Source organism: Saprolegnia parasitica (assembly GCF_000151545.1).
Source record: "Saprolegnia parasitica CBS 223.65 unplaced genomic scaffold supercont2.1, whole genome shotgun sequence".
NCBI classification, from domain to species: Eukaryota; Oomycota; class Saprolegniomycetes; order Saprolegniales; family Saprolegniaceae; genus Saprolegnia; species Saprolegnia parasitica.
In genome coordinates this window covers 282,404-297,014 of record NW_012156395.1, presented here as the reverse complement: position 1 = coordinate 297,014, position 14,611 = coordinate 282,404, and the positions used below count along the sequence as shown (strand labels likewise).

Here is a 14,611-nt window from a genome sequence, read left to right as displayed (position 1 = left end):
AAGCCTCGATTGAAGAACAACTAGAAGCACCAATCGGTTTGGGCGGAATTTTGTGGTGGCAAACCGATAAAGACGCGAGTGCGATGAAGACCTTTACCAAGCTGATCACTGTCGGTGGCCTCGTCGTCGCGGGCGTCGCCGTCACCACAGGCCCGCTCGCCGAGTGGAACTCGCGCCGCGAAGGCCTCCAAGTACGTATCCTGTATGACGCCTGGATCGAAGGCTAACGGCTTGCGTTGCGTAGTATTTGCAGAACATTGAGAAGAACGCCAAGAAGGCCCAGCACTAAGCCAGCAGCGCCGCGAGCCTCCATGTGTCCAAATGAACGGAATGATGCTTTGTGCAGTCTTGCGCCATAGCCAGGATGAGGCCATGGACGACGTGGATGCAGCATCGAACCCAGGCATGTCGCCGTCGACGAGCGCGTAGGAGCGTCAAAGACAGGGTTGACAATCGGGACAGGCCCGAGCCCTATAGTCATGTGCGTGGCTGTGTTGGTAGACTTCGCAGTATCGCACGCCACGAGAGTCCTTGTTGGCCACACCCTGTCATCGTACCGTGCTGCATGGTTGGCTTCATCGGCCACTGACTGCATCATCCTACGCATCATCCTTCGGCTGCAGCGATGCGACACCGTCGTAGCGCTTGTGGCGCCATAAGCTGGTGCCATACAGAGTTTTTGAGAGACGTCCTTGATGGTCTCTCGCCTGGCGTCACGGTTCCGGAGCATAATCATGACGCCGCTTCGAGGATGATACTAGAACGTGTTGCCACCGCTGCCTGATACCGCCGACGAGACTCCAAGGCCAAGTCTGCAGGACGACGACTCATGAAATCATGGGCGACAGCCATGAGGAAGAAACAACGTCGACACTTGCTGCTGGCCCGAAGAAAGGCGCAGTGTCCTGCGAGGGCCGGTCCTTCGACCCGTCCACAACTGCAGTCTACACCGATGACGCGCCAAGACCGATTTCCGAGCCGCCGTGGCCTCCTTTGCTCCACAGCGAATTCCTCGTTTCGAGGGGCAGTGGGTTGACGTGCGACAGCGGTGCGCCATCGTCGTCACAGCATCAACGGCCATGTGCCGCTCATCGCTCGATGCAACGCCAACGAACAGGCACCAACTGCGTTCGTCGATGCCAGGAGGCAGCGGCGTCGCCGTGTTACGACATTGCTCCTCGAATCCTTCCGTTACAAGGTACCCTATATAAAGGGGGTGGGCCCTGATAAAAAGCGCGCGATCGAACCCGATCATTCAAAGTAGCTTCCGAGAGGTGCATCTCGGCGCTCCCAGTACGGTATACTACACAAGTTGTCGTGCGAGGCTGGTCGGTCCCAGTAGGTGTCGTGGATGTACGTGCTGCACATCGTCTCGACACCAGAGACAAATCGCTGTGGCGATGGCCCCCCTAAGGTGTGCTGACGACGAGTCGGTTGGGAGCGGTGATGGCTTTGGCATTATTGGCGGAGACGACGTCGGATGCGATGCCCGCGGTCGCCAGACGAGTCGTTATGCATCGCGATCTGATCAAACTCTCCACGTCAGTCGAGAGGAGCTCCAGTTAGGTGATGGGACCTTCGACATTTTCTTTTTATAGGGTACCCCCCCTGTCGTTGGGTTCGTTTGCCGTGTCACACGAGCTCCATATGCACCTTCCCGGAAGCTGCTCATTTCCACTTTTCATCTCCTGAGGTCCAATGAGCCGCCGACTGCTGCACGTCGTCGCTGCGCTTCTTGCGGCGGTCGCCATCGCTGAGAACGCGACGTCGGTCCCGGCGCCGTCCGATGTGACAACGGCGCCGACGCTGGCGCCCACGATGGCGCCGACGACGTTGGCACCGACGGTCCGACCGACACTGGCGCCGACGCGCGCACCGACACTCGCACCGACACTCGCACCGACGCCGGCACCGACGCCTGCACCGACGCCCGCGCCCACCGACGCCCCGACCATCGCTCCGACGACCATCGCGCCTACGACCGTTGCACCCACCACCACATCGGTTCCGAAGACCACGGCAGCGCCTGTTACGGTCGCGCCCAAGACGACGGCACCGCCGACGACATTCGTGCAGTTAACTACGGTCGCGCCTGCACCAACCGCTGCACCGCAGCCAGTGACGGATGCACCGACGCAAGCGCCGATGACGGAGACCGTGACGCCGACGCCGACCAAGACGACCAAGAAGCCGACGTCGTCGCCCGATACGGCGAGCGCCAACAACGGTGCTGCCAACGCGGACGACTCCAAGACGACGACGATCCTCGTGATCGTGGGCATAGTGGCGGTCGCGGCCATCGCTGGTGTCTTTATCGTCTGCGTCGTGCTCCGGAAGAAGACCAAGTACATGGAGGAAGACATCATCTCGCCGCTCAAGCTCACGTACATCCAGCCGCCACCCCAGCGCGTGACGTCGCCCCAGCACAGCGCGCTGGACTCGCGGCAGATGATGGCCATGGACACGAACCGCCTCATGCAGTCGCAAGCCCCGCTCTACTCGCCCAACGCGTATGCGCAGCAACACATGCAGCAGCAGCAGTTCCAGGCCCGACATGAGTCGCCACCCGGCTTTGTCTACGGGGACGCGCACGTGCAGCCGTCGCCGGCGCAGTTTGGCACGTACAGCGATCAGATCTCCGAGTCGACGGGCGATCCGCACAGCACGGCGCTTTGGATGAGCGCGATGGAGACTGGTCGCACGGACGACCTCATGATGTCGGAGCGGCCGACGACCGACAACGTGCTCTGGAAGGACTCGTTCTCGAACGAATCGTTTACGAGCTCGGTGCGAGAAGACTCGTTTGCGAGCAGCGCGACGTCGAGCCTCAACGACCGCCGGTCATTAACGCTCTAGTTGCCCTCCTATTAACTATTGATTGCTTTGAATTCTACGCACGCAGCACTGAATCATCCCATTGTCTTCCTCCCTCTTGACAGCAGCGGGAGGCTGCGCCATGCCAACGTAATGCATATCAGTGCGGGACGATTGACGGCAGCCACGATGCAGCCAGTAGAAGCCGCGACAGCACTCGCGTAGCGGTGCGACGACGGGTGGGCAAGCGATCGAACGCGACGACGACGGCGACGTCATCCAGCCTCCACGTACAAGTCGAGTGATTCATTCTTCTGCGGCCCAAGCATAGTCTTCAGCCATCCATACAAGCACACACCAACCAGTGCACTGCATCTGCCCTTGGTGCCAGCCTCGTAAGCTCGGCTAGAAGAAACACTCGATAGAGATGAGGACAGTGGCGGTAGCAGGCGTGCAGAGCGCTAGTCGATCGTCCAGCAGCAGGAAGCGTTGCGGCGATCACGTGGCAGCGTCCCAGCCTCCTGATTTATTTTCGGCATGATGGCCAAAGCGGCGTGGCAAATGCCGCATCTAATAACCTAGATACAAATTGACATCCACTTGGAGTCATGGCCCCCATCGCGCTCTTGCTCAAGTCTGCGGACGCCAAGTACACGACGACCTTTGCGGCCGCGGGGTTCGCCGCCGCCTTCTCCGACGTGCTGACGTTCGAGGCGCGCAACCGCGACGTCCTGCGCGAGGTACGTACCCACGAGCAAGCAGGTAGTACGAGAGGATGATGGCTCTTGATGGCAGCGCCTGCGGTCACTCGCGTTGTACGACGGCCTTATCATCACGAGCCCGCGCTCGTCCGAGGCCATCGTCGAAGCCTTGATGGCCATGGACGACGCTGAGCGAGCGCACGTGCTCGCGCAGCTCCAGACGCTGCCCGTCTTCTCCGTGGGGCAGAAGACGTCGGCGCCGCTCACCGCCTTGGGCGTGAACTGCAGCGGCGAGGCGTCGGGCTCGGGCGACGTCCTTGCCGCGCACATTGCGTCGGTGCAGGACCCGACATCGACCAAGCCAACGCTCTTTCTCTGTGGCGAGAAGCACCATGATGCGCTGCCCACGAGCTTTCGGGCCCGCAACCGGATCCTCGAAGAGCTCATCGTCTACGTCTCTGCGTCCGTCTCGACGATCGACTACTTTGCTTTGCAGGCCGCGACGCCGGCGTGGGTCGTCTTCTTTAGTCCGAGCGGTGTGCACACGGCCCGCGCGATGCCCAACGTCGACTGGGCGCGCATCAAGAAGGCGGCGATTGGTATGTACTGTCAACTCTGCCGATGCCCATGCAATCGGATTGCTAGGCAAGACAACGGCGGCGGCGCTGGCCAAGGTCGCCCACGAAACGAGCGACGAAACATGGAGCGCCGACGCCATTGCCGTGGCCCCAACGCCGGAAGGTCTCCTCGAAGCCATGCGTGCTGTTGAGGGTAGCGCCACATAACACACATTCGAAATCAATGCATCGGATCCTCATTACACGCCATAACGCGCCTTGAGCTCCGCGAGCTCCTGCTGCTTGGCCTGGACGTCCATCTTCTTGCTGACGCGGTTCGCCTGGTAGTAGAGCACGACGAGGTAGCGGCCGCAGACGTTGAAGCCCGACAAATGGTCGACCTACGCATGCCATGAGCATTCGCGAGACGAGGATGCGGCGTGCACCGTACCGCGTTCTTGGCGTCATAAATATCTTCGTACACGACAAAGGCCGTCCCGCGCGTGTCCGCATTGACGCCTAGCCATAGCCGCGTTAGCGCCTACGCAGCGAGGATGGGCGGTGCTGCGTACCGAGGCGAATCTGGCGGATCGCGCCGTACTTGCCAAAGATATCGTACATCTCGTCGCTCGAGATCTTGAACGGGAGGTTGCGCACGTAGAGAACGCGGTTGACCTCCGGCGGGAGGCGCGCCTACACAGTCTCATGAGCTACGAGCAACCGCGTCGTCCAGAGGCCACGTACGTTGCCGCGTCGTCCCTGCGATGCCATCGACGCCATGCTGGTGTGTTTGTCTTCCACGCAATTTGGGGCCACGCACCGGATAAGCCTTGGAGAATCGATAGGTCGTGAAAGTATGTGTTTTAAGCGGATATTCGACTGTCTGAAACCACGCAACCTTCTCCGTACGGTGATGCACGCATGAACACGCTTTCTGGCACATCCGCATCGACCTGTCGCCCTACTCGCATGCTTTCACAAGCCTTCGCTGGCTTGAGTACGTCGACGCTTTTCAGTAACGATGTATATATATCGAGAGGCTGGGCACTGTATCGCTGGTGGACATCTCTCACATCGCGCTGTCTAAATTCACGTCACTTTAGCCCAATCTCATGATGAACCTCATGACGACGCTGCAACAAGGCCGTGAAACTTCGCCTCAAAATATTTCAATGTGCCGGAGTCTACGCGGATGCATGTATGGTTGATTGTACTCATGGCGCTTTCTATTAAACAGGTTTCTCGCTACCCCGAAGACCCGGGTGTAAGCCAGCATGTCAAGGGAGCTGAGCTGTCTAACGTCCATGATAGCACTTGCGTGCCAGCCTCCTGTAGGACACTGCAGTACTCGTTGGAAATTGACTTGTAATATACGTGGACAGGACCAGTGCCATAGTGCATCGTTCTCCAGCATGATCCACCCAAGATACTGGGCGGATCTTGACTTTTACATGTCCGGCTACTACGTAGAGCGCGACTTCAACTCTAGTTGTTTTTGCCTTTTTGATAAATCGTTGTCGTTGGAATTGAAGGCCATTTTCCAACTTTCAACATCATGACGACTTTTGCCTGCCTTGCGCTCATGCGCTTCGACCAACTGCGCCTCGTCGGCTTTCCACCACAGGCCAACGACTGGATCAGCCAAGCGATCCTGCGCGCATGGCCTGACGGCATCTCAGCCGGCAAGGCCCACCCGCGCTGCTATGAGATCAAGCTCGGCGGGACCCCGTGGGCGCCCAAGGGCCATGATGCCATGCACGCGCGCTTCCTTATGCTCGAGATCCTCACGGAGCTCAAGCGCCACGGCTACACCCTCCACTCGTCCAGCGACGTCGCCAACTCGGAGCGCGCACGTGATACGCTCGTCTTCCGCCATGGCCTCCTCGAGGAGTCGCCGGCGATGTTTGCGATCTCGACCAACGCGAGCGACCTTCTGCGCTTGCTGCGCGCACCAGCCGAGCTTGAACCCGTGGTCGAGCAGCTCATTGCGCGCCACTGGCCGCCAGGGCTGCATCGCAAGACGCTCGACGTCGTGCCGGGCTGCGCCGAGTTCAAGTTTCGAGAGTGTCCATGGGCCTTCAACGTCATGCACAACATGAACGACGACGACAGCGACGACGCACGCATCTTCCTACTCCACCTCTTTGCCACGCTCGAGGAACGTGGGTGGCACTTGTACGGCTCGATTGGCCAAGCGACGAGCATCTTCTCGGACGGCCGCGCCAAGGACACGTGTTACTTTTACCACGCGGTTCCATTTGCAGTACCAGTTGTGAAGGTGCCTACCGATCCGATGGCCCCGTCGGCGCCAGCGTTCATGGCCTAGGAGCGTCGAGAACGTACTGCCGAAATGCGTTTATTCGAGTTACAAATAGCGTCGAGTAGTGCCCTCGTGGCTACATTGTATGTGCATAACGGACTCTTGATCGTTTTCGTTCAACAAGGTGGAGAAACTCGGCGATCGAGCGAACGTCTTGACGAATCCCTTCCAGAATGGCGTCGCATCATTCATTACCCATTGGCCCGCTACGAGACAACGACAAGCTGTCCATTTTCTGGCGACGAGCCATTTATTATAAGACAATATTCTGCACCTGGCTAGACGCTATCTGTGCACCATAAGACGAGAACGTATCGTTCGACGACAGGTTGTGGCTTCAACCGCTTCAACTGCAAGATCGCCATTCTCCGATGACACTATTTCCGTGCACCATCGCCCAAACCACTTGGCTTGGGTATAGTATACTTGGATTGAGTGGTGCCAACGCCACGGCCGTCGTAATAAAGACAGCGGTTTGCGTGTGGTATTGTTTTTATAACGATGGTTTTGTATACGTCAAGAATAAAACCTCGAGATGCTCGATTTAATATTATCGAAACCATGAGGTCGTTCGAAAAACGGTGCGTGGTCATTCGCAAAGTGGACGCCGATGGCTAAGATCTTCGTCGGGAACCTCAACAGCAACGAGGCGCGGGAAGCCGACCTCCGCGCGCTCTTCGAGAAGGTACATGCAGCATGCACCATGAAGAGGTGAGGTTGACGCGGCTATGTGCGTAGTGCGGCAAAGTCCTCTCGGTCGTCATCAAGCTCGGCTTTGCGTTTGTCGAGTTTGCCAACGACGCCGACGCCGACGAAGCCATTCGCACGCTCCACATGCACACGCTCTTTGGGAAGGACATGAAGCTCTCGCGCGCCCACACCAACGCGGACCGCAGCCGCGGCGACGACCGCCGGCGCGAGCTGCCCCGCACGCGTTGCAACAGCCTCTTTGTCGGCAACATTGTGCCCGACACGACGCTCGACAAGCTCCACGACTTTTTCGAGCAGTTTGGCCGAGGTAGACGATGCCATTTGCATTGGCGGGACGACTGATTGCGTGTTTGCTGCAATAGTCGAACAGATCAAGGTGCTGCCGCAGCGCAACGGCAACGTGGGCATCTCGGCCTTTGTCGACTTTGTGGACGATACGAGCGCCGACCGGGCCATGGAGAAGCGCCTGGTCTTTGAAGGCCGCGAGCTCCGCACGGACTTTAGCCACCGCCGGTAGGGTCCCTTGCGCGATTGGATGTGAACAAGGAGATTGCGTAGCGGGATTGACAATCGCCCGCCGCCCGCCGCGACGAGTGTGTCCGAGCGCCGGCGCGACGACGACGACCGGTATGCCCGGAAAGATGCGTACGACGATCGCCGGCCGCGCGCCGGGTCGCTCGAGGACCGTCGGCCGCGCTACGACGAGGTCGAGGACCGCCGTCCCCGCCACGATTCGCTCGACGATCGCCGCTCGCGCCTCGACGCCTACGACGACCGCCGTCCCCGTAGTGACATGCACGATGACCGTCGTCCGCGGACGGACGTGTATGACGAACCACGTCCGCGCTATGACGCGTACTCGGACGATCGCCGTCCTCGTGTCGACGCGTACGATGATCGCCGCTCGCGCCTCGACGCCTACGACGACCGCCGCCCGCGCGCTGACCCGTACGAGGCGCGCCGTCCTCGGACCCCGTCGCCTCGTCGCCGCGAGCTGTCGCCCCGTCGTCGGGAGCCGTCGCCCCGCCGCCGAGAGCTGTCGCCGGTACGGTACCGCGAGCCATCGCCACGCCGTCGGGAACCGTCGCCCGTGCGGTACCGCGAGCCGTCTCCTCGTCGGCGGTCGCGGTCGCCGCGGGGCCGCGTCGAGGTGGTTGCGCGCAGCCATGACTACGCGCCTCGCGTCGCGTCGCCGCTGCGCCGACCCGTCTCGCCACGCGGGCGGGACCAATCGCCTGCCGTCCGATCGCGCGACCGCTGGTGATTGTGCACCTTGTTTCTTTTGGCATCCGAGTCTCTCTGCGCTAACTCGCTTGGCTGGTGTAAATGATGCAACCTTCTTGCATGTCCCCGACTTGGTCTTGTGGCTGTACTTGCTTGGTGCCTCCTCGATCTCCCCCTCGATCTTGCTTGTACGTACGTGGCTGGATCTCACGCTTTTTGTGTTGCCGACACCGTCTCGTGGGATGGCCCTCTCCGTATCTGCATCCTCAGCGTGAGGCCGATCGGGATGGACGCACACATGCCTCGTTGTATTGGTGGAATGAGCCGCGTGGGATCGATCGTCTGGACGCAAGCCATCTCTTGTTGCACCTCCTTGGCCGCTCTCGCAGCCCTTGATATGGCTGTCACGATGGCGTACTCTGGGCACCGGCACTCGTCTTCCAATGGTAAGTCGAAAAGTCGAGGTAATGAGTTGTCAATGGAACAACCATTGCACGCAGTTCGAGCTTACGCTGGAGTAAGTAGCCTAAATCAATAAAGGACATTGGTATTCGACGATGCACGTGTCGAAGAAAAGTTATAGGAGCACTGCAAGCCGTGGCTGCGGCAGGTGCAGATGCAAGTTCGCAAGCAGCGAGCACCGCTCCAAGTGAGGCTTTTCGGACGGCAGCGTCAGTGACATCGCCAAGCAGACCCGTTGTACGTGGCCTCGCAAGCACGTGGATGCAACCTCGCTCTGCGGGTCTGCTCTGGTAGAACGTCTGGGACGTGGCGGCGGTGTCAGCCATAGTGGATCCAGCGAGCATTTGTTCTGCTCTGCGCCATCGTCCGTCGAGATGTGCCCCCGGCCTTGCATAGATGAGCGATGCAGCCGGTTTCAAGCGCACCGATCGATCTCGTCGTCGATGATCTCGGCCGCCAACGAGGCAATGTACGTTGGTAGTATCTGCGATGCATGCAATCGTGCTTTCTCTTCAGCTGCCACCTTGCAACCTTTCCTAGTACACTAGTACCACTACACCTTCTCCCTCCTGATTTGCCCTTTACGTGTAAAAGCGACTTTTACAGGGGATCGCAGCCTTCTGTAGCGCACTTTACAAGTCGCAGCATCGATCCAACATCAGTCTGATCCAACATGCTGTCTCCAGCCACGATCTCCAGCATGCTCGACATCATGCGTGCGCTCGAGTTGCTCCTCGAACGCCACCGCCGCGCTGTCATTGCCGAAGATGACGCGGCCGACGCGCTCTTCGCCACCGAGGGGCCAGTGGGCCACCAAAGCTGCACCCACGACCGCTCAGAGCATGAAGATCTCGTCTGCGACTCCCAAATGACAATGGCGGCGCTCGTCGCGTCGCTTGCATTTTCTCAAAAACGCGCCGCGGCCGATTTGGCGCGCAAGGACATGGCCGTAGCAGCGACGGCCATCGCCACCGCCAAGGCCCGCGTCACCCAGAACACCGCGCATATCAAGGCCTTGCAAGCGATGACGACGCAGGTCCACGCGCTCGCAACTCGCAATGCCGCGCTCAAGACGCGCCTGCGTCACGCCCACGATACAGCGTTCTTCCGCCTCGTTATCGCCACGTTGTTGGCCTGCGGCGGCGGCAATTGGATCATTAGCACCGCGCTGGCGGTAGCCGCACCACAAGTTCTGCGCGACCTCTGGGCGGGTCTCTGTCGTCGCTGGTGGCGGCTCGTCCATGGACGCCGTGGCGAGGAATAAGAAATTTTGCGTGTCAATAAGAACCTTTGAAAATGGATATGGATCGCGTATGCGACTAAAGAGGTTTGCACTTTGCCGGTATCTTGCATGATGGAGCCACTGCGCTGGTGGTGTGGCAACCAGCCCACGTGGCTCTGGCGCGTTGACAGCGACGTGCTTCTTGTGCCGCTTCGCCTCGGACCGTGCGCGACGACGTCGCTATGTGTTGCCAGCGCCTGGAAGTTTGGGCTCCTCGGGCTCGGAGCGTATCTTGGCCACACGGCTCGCCGCCCATCATCGCCGCCGCCACGCGCCGCGCACGCTGTCGTGGCTGCTAGCCTCCTCAACGCTGCATATGGCGTCTACTTTGTAGTGTCTCAGGCAGCGCTGAGCCCTAGTCACGTGGCTGCCGGGACGCTCTGCCTCGTCGAAGGCCTCCACACGAGTACGACCACGATGCTTCGTGAAAGGCTCTTTTTGATCGTGCTATTACATAGGTATCGTGCTGTGCATCTTTCCACACCAAGCGCTCGCCTTTCGCCATCTCTTTCTCCTGGATGCACTCGCGCGACTGCTCGCCGTGACACCGATCGTGCTGCAGCGTCAGCGTCCACTTGTGCTTGCCGCGCACGAGTTGGCGTTGATCGTAGATGCAACAGCCATGCTTCTCAAGGCCGTCGTCGCTTGCTACCTCGCGACGCAGGTGGTTACCACGCATGCAGCAACGCCCGAATGCGATGCGTCCATCGCCAGTAGGCTTTTCTTTACGTGGATCTGGCCCCTCCTCCGCCGGCCGCAGCCGCTCGGCCTCAACGACTTGCCGGCCGTGCGCTCGGACGACAGTGCCAGCGTCATCCATGCACGATACGAAGACAGCTTGCGACGTCGGCCACGTGCAACGCTTTTCCGACACCTCCATGCGACCTGCGGCTGGTCGTTTTACAATGCCGGCGCCTTGCTCTTCGTGTCTACCACCGGAAACGTCCTGACGCCGTATGCGCTGGAGCGGCTTCTGCACGTGCTCTCGGACCCGGCGCCGCACGCGAGCGAGGCGCGCATCGTCAGCGGGCTCCTTTGGTCCCTGGCGCTCTATGCGGCGATAGGGACCAAGTCCATCTTTGAGCATCAGTTTTGGGCTGTCGCCGTGCGCTGTGGCCTTCAGACGCGCTCGCTTCTGCAGCAGCTCGTGCTTACCAAAGGTCTCCGGCTCAGCGCCGCCGCCCGCGTCTCGTACGACGACGGTGTGCTCTCCAACCTGCTCTCGACCGACGCGTGTAAGATTGCCGACGCGTCGGTCGTCTGCGCGCTGCACTGGGACACGTGGAGCGGCGGCCTCGCGCTCAGCATCGCGCTGCTCGCACTGCTGCAGCTGCTCGGCCCTGCTGTGTGGCTCTGGCTCGGTCTCCAGCTTCTCTACCTCCCGCTGGCCGTCTTTTTGAGCCGACGCTTGAAAGCTGCGAGTCGGGCCCATCTTGCGTGCCGCGATCGTCGACTCCAGCGCACCGCGTCCTTTCTGGATGCTCCCACAACGCTCCACGGCTGCGGCTACGAAGCCCACGTCCTCGCGTCCACAAGCGCCGCACGGAACAAAGAGCTTGCAGCACTTGGCACCAAGCAGCGCTGGCATGCGATCAACGTGAGCGCCGTGGCCTGCCTTCAGCTGCTGGCGCCAATTGGTACCTTTGCCTGCATCGAGCGGTTGCCACCGTCGCAGGTGTTTGCTGCGATCGCCTGGTTTGGCATTGCAGCGGGTCCACTCCAGCGTCTGCCGCAGATTCTCTCAAAGTTCATTGACGCGCGCGTGTCCCTTCAGCGTCTCGAGCGCTTCTTCGCTGCCGACGAGCGATCGACTCCGCCGGCCAACGCACGTCGTCTCGAGACAGGCGGCATGGAGCTTCGAGACGTCACGAGTCTCTGGACGTACGGGGCACAACCCGTCTTTCAACCCGTCTCGCTCACGCTATGTCGCGGCGCGGTCGTTCTCTGCGACGGACCCATGGGCAGTGGCAAGTCGACCTTTCTGGCGACGCTGCTACGCTTACCCACCGTGGTTACCGGCTCGTTGCATGTCGCTGGCTCGATGGCGTACTGTCCACAGGTTCGTACTCGTCTTCCACAATGTTTTTGCACTATCTGGCGAGCGGTGTAGAGCCCTTGGATTCTGGATACCTCGGTCCGCGACAACATTCTCTGCGGCGCAAGATTCGACCGGTCGTGGTACCAAACCACGCTCGAGATTTGCGCGCTGCGGGCCGACATCGCTGCGTGGCCCCACGGCGACGCCTTTCGCACCGGTGCCCTCGGTGCTGCGCTCTCGGGTGGTCAAAAACAGCGCATCTCTCTGGGTCCTTCTCGTGTTTTTTTCCTTTTCGAGTGTCTCACGAAAATATGTAGCCCGTGCAGTCTACGCCCGGCACGACATTTTACTCATCGACAATGTCTTCGCGAGTTTGGACCCGGTCGTCGCCTGCCACGTGTGGCAGCAACTGTTGCACCACCCGGCCCTCGCGCCGCTGACCAAAGTCCTCGTGGCGCCTCCGACGCTGCGTCCGTCGGTTCCGTTTGTGCGCCTCCGCTTCGAACGCGTGCCCTTGCGCGGCATCACTGCCATTCACGCGACAAGCGGTGCGGTCGAGCCATCGAGCGTCAATTCTAGATACATTTCTCGTGTTGACATAGAACGCGCGGCGTCGCCAGAGCCCGAGAGCACGCTAACGCCAGGCGCCGACGCAACGCCGAACGAGGCGCCGACGCCGCCCACGACCGCTGACGACGACGACGACCCTGCGGTCTCTGGATCCTCGAGCTACCAGATAGTGTGGCGCGCCTATCTGAGTCAGCTACCTCGGCTCGGCGGCTATGTGCTGCTGCTTGTGGCCGAGCACATCGGACTCGTCGGTGGCACGTACGTTCTCGCGACGTGGGCAACGACCAAAGCGACACCGTGGGCGACGGTCGGCGTGGGCGTCGCGACCTGCGTCGTCGCCTCGACGCACCGGCTGTGGCTTGTCGACCTTGCGCTCCGGGGTGCCAATGGCCTGCATGCGGCGCTCCTGCGCAGCCTTGTGCACGCGCCGATGGCGTTTTTCGAGCAGCGATCGTCCAGCCGCATTCTCAACCATTGCACAAAGGACGTTGGGTCGATCGACGAAGCCCTGCCGAGCGTCCTCAGCACCTTTGCGGCGTACGCGCTGCAGGTTTGCGCGGCGGTGTTTGCTCTTGCGTGTATCGCGCCGACGAGTGCGCTGCTCGCTGTCCTCGGGCTCCTTGGACCGTACTACGTACTGTACGCCTTGTACCGCGGGCCAGGTCGGCGGCTGCAGCGTCTCGAGCGTGCTGCCCGGGCGCCAGTGCTGGCGTGGGCGCGTCAAGCCATCGCAGGCCACAGCTCCGTCGACGCGTTTGACCTGGCGCGCATGCTGCAGACGCGGTTCCAGGCGCAGATTGATGTCGCCATCCAAGCGTCCTGGCTCGCGACGATCGCGACGCAGTGGGTCACCGTGTGGCTCGAAGGGCTTGGTGCTCTCGTCGTCCTTGGCGCGGGCGTCGCCACGACGCTTCTTGCAGACTCGGTATCGGCGACGACGATCGGCCTCGCGCTCACGTATGCCGTCCAGCTGCCGGCGCGCCTCGGGTGGGCCCTCAAGCTTCTCGTTGCCATCGAGCTCGAGGCCGTCTCGATCGATCGCGTCGTGGCACTCACGGAGCTGGCAGCACCGATTCCGACGTCGTCGGGCGCCCCGGGGCATGCACCCGATCGGATCGCGGATGGTGCGCTGCATGTCCATAACGTTTGCTTGACGTACCCCGGGTCGCACAAACGCGTCTTGGCCGGTGTCTCGTTTGCGTTGGCGCCTGGCGCCAAGGCGGCGGTCGTGGGTCGGACGGGCGCCGGCAAGTCGTCGCTCCTGCACGCGCTCCTGGGCCTATATCCTCTCGACGCTGGCGAGGTTTGTATCGGTGGGATCTCGGTACCTCCCCACGTGCTCCGGGCCGCCGTGGGGTTTGTGCCTCAGGACGCGGTGCTTCTTGGCGAGACGCTTCGCGAGACGCTCGCCAGCGCCGAGTCGCACGCATCGGACGACGAGGTACGCGCACCACAACCTCGCGAACGTAAAGACAATGGGTTATGTAGATGTGGGCAGTGCTGCGCCGCGTCGGCATGGACACGTGCGTGCATAGCCTCGAGATGCGCGTGGAGTGCGCGAACTTTGGCGCTGGGGAGCGCCAGCTGCTCACCTTGGCCCGCGCACTGCTACGGAACGTGCGCGTCCTCGTGTGCGACGAAGCCACCGCGCACGTCGACGCGCGTGCGCACCGCCGCGTGTTGAGTTTGATTTTGAGTTTGACCCACGTCACGGTACTGCTGGTCACGCACCGTGTCGAGCAACTGGAGACGTTTGATGTCGTGCTGCGGCTCGACGGCGGTCGGCTCGAGCCGTGCTCTCTTCCTGCGCACGGTCTTTCCGCGGTGTCACTGGCAAAATGCCCGCGAACCAGCGGGCTCGAAGCGGCGACGTAGCTCCGTTGCTTTCTTCAGCTCGAGGATGCTCATGGCACAACAGGGCCAACGCCCTGA

General features: G+C 61.1%; 8 protein-coding genes across 8 annotated transcripts; 7 read left to right on the top strand and 1 right to left on the bottom strand.

The window, feature by feature from the left end:
- Positions 1 to 42: 42 nt before the first annotated feature.
- On the top strand, positions 43 to 359 carry SPRG_00109 (hypothetical protein). The gene is made up of 2 exons (XM_012338224.1): positions 43 to 191; positions 245 to 359. Exons 1-2 carry the CDS (start codon positions 84 to 86, stop codon positions 287 to 289), a joined length of 153 nt encoding a protein of 50 aa, XP_012193614.1. The 5' UTR covers positions 43 to 83; the 3' UTR covers positions 290 to 359.
- A 1,326-nt stretch (positions 360 to 1,685) lies between these two features.
- On the top strand, positions 1,686 to 2,917 carry SPRG_00108 (hypothetical protein). Its single transcript, XM_012338223.1, has one exon. The coding sequence runs from the start codon at positions 1,699 to 1,701 to the stop codon at positions 2,854 to 2,856; it is 1,158 nt and encodes a 385-aa protein (XP_012193613.1). The 5' UTR covers positions 1,686 to 1,698; the 3' UTR covers positions 2,857 to 2,917.
- Positions 2,918 to 3,411: 494 nt separating this feature from the next.
- Positions 3,412 to 4,342, top strand: SPRG_00107 (hypothetical protein). The gene is made up of 3 exons (XM_012338222.1): positions 3,412 to 3,554; positions 3,610 to 4,114; positions 4,161 to 4,342. The coding sequence occupies exons 1-3, from the start codon at positions 3,423 to 3,425 to the stop codon at positions 4,298 to 4,300; spliced, it is 777 nt and encodes a 258-aa protein (XP_012193612.1). The 5' UTR covers positions 3,412 to 3,422; the 3' UTR covers positions 4,301 to 4,342.
- Positions 4,308 to 4,886, bottom strand: SPRG_00106 (pre-mRNA branch site p14-like protein). Its single transcript, XM_012338221.1, has 4 exons — positions 4,817 to 4,886; positions 4,645 to 4,765; positions 4,524 to 4,591; positions 4,308 to 4,473 (listed from the first exon to the last, which is right to left on the bottom strand). The coding sequence occupies exons 1-4, from the start codon at positions 4,850 to 4,852 to the stop codon at positions 4,333 to 4,335; spliced, it is 366 nt and encodes a 121-aa protein (XP_012193611.1). The 5' UTR covers positions 4,853 to 4,886; the 3' UTR covers positions 4,308 to 4,332.
- Positions 4,887 to 5,627: 741 nt separating this feature from the next.
- SPRG_00105 (hypothetical protein) lies at positions 5,628 to 6,398 on the top strand (the record flags this gene model as incomplete). Its single annotated transcript, XM_012338220.1, has 1 exon — positions 5,628 to 6,398. The coding sequence occupies one exon, from the start codon at positions 5,628 to 5,630 to the stop codon at positions 6,396 to 6,398; it is 771 nt and encodes a 256-aa protein (XP_012193610.1).
- Positions 6,399 to 6,992: 594 nt separating this feature from the next.
- Positions 6,993 to 8,367, top strand: SPRG_00104 (hypothetical protein; the record flags this gene model as incomplete). The annotated part of the gene is made up of 4 exons (XM_012338219.1): positions 6,993 to 7,077; positions 7,131 to 7,410; positions 7,466 to 7,616; positions 7,662 to 8,367. Exons 1-4 carry the CDS (start codon positions 7,003 to 7,005, stop codon positions 8,365 to 8,367), a joined length of 1,212 nt encoding a protein of 403 aa, XP_012193609.1. The 5' UTR covers positions 6,993 to 7,002.
- A 139-nt stretch (positions 8,368 to 8,506) lies between these two features.
- SPRG_00103 (hypothetical protein) lies at positions 8,507 to 8,884 on the top strand. The gene has a single exon (XM_012338218.1). It carries the CDS (start codon positions 8,614 to 8,616, stop codon positions 8,863 to 8,865), a length of 252 nt encoding a protein of 83 aa, XP_012193608.1. The 5' UTR covers positions 8,507 to 8,613; the 3' UTR covers positions 8,866 to 8,884.
- A 605-nt stretch (positions 8,885 to 9,489) lies between these two features.
- On the top strand, positions 9,490 to 14,554 carry SPRG_00102 (hypothetical protein; the record flags this gene model as incomplete). The annotated part of the gene is made up of 7 exons (XM_012338217.1): positions 9,490 to 9,963; positions 10,150 to 10,477; positions 10,530 to 12,130; positions 12,182 to 12,377; positions 12,427 to 12,657; positions 12,712 to 14,120; positions 14,168 to 14,554. The coding sequence occupies 7 exons, from the start codon at positions 9,490 to 9,492 to the stop codon at positions 14,552 to 14,554; spliced, it is 4,626 nt and encodes a 1,541-aa protein (XP_012193607.1).
- Positions 14,555 to 14,611: the final 57 nt, after the last annotated feature.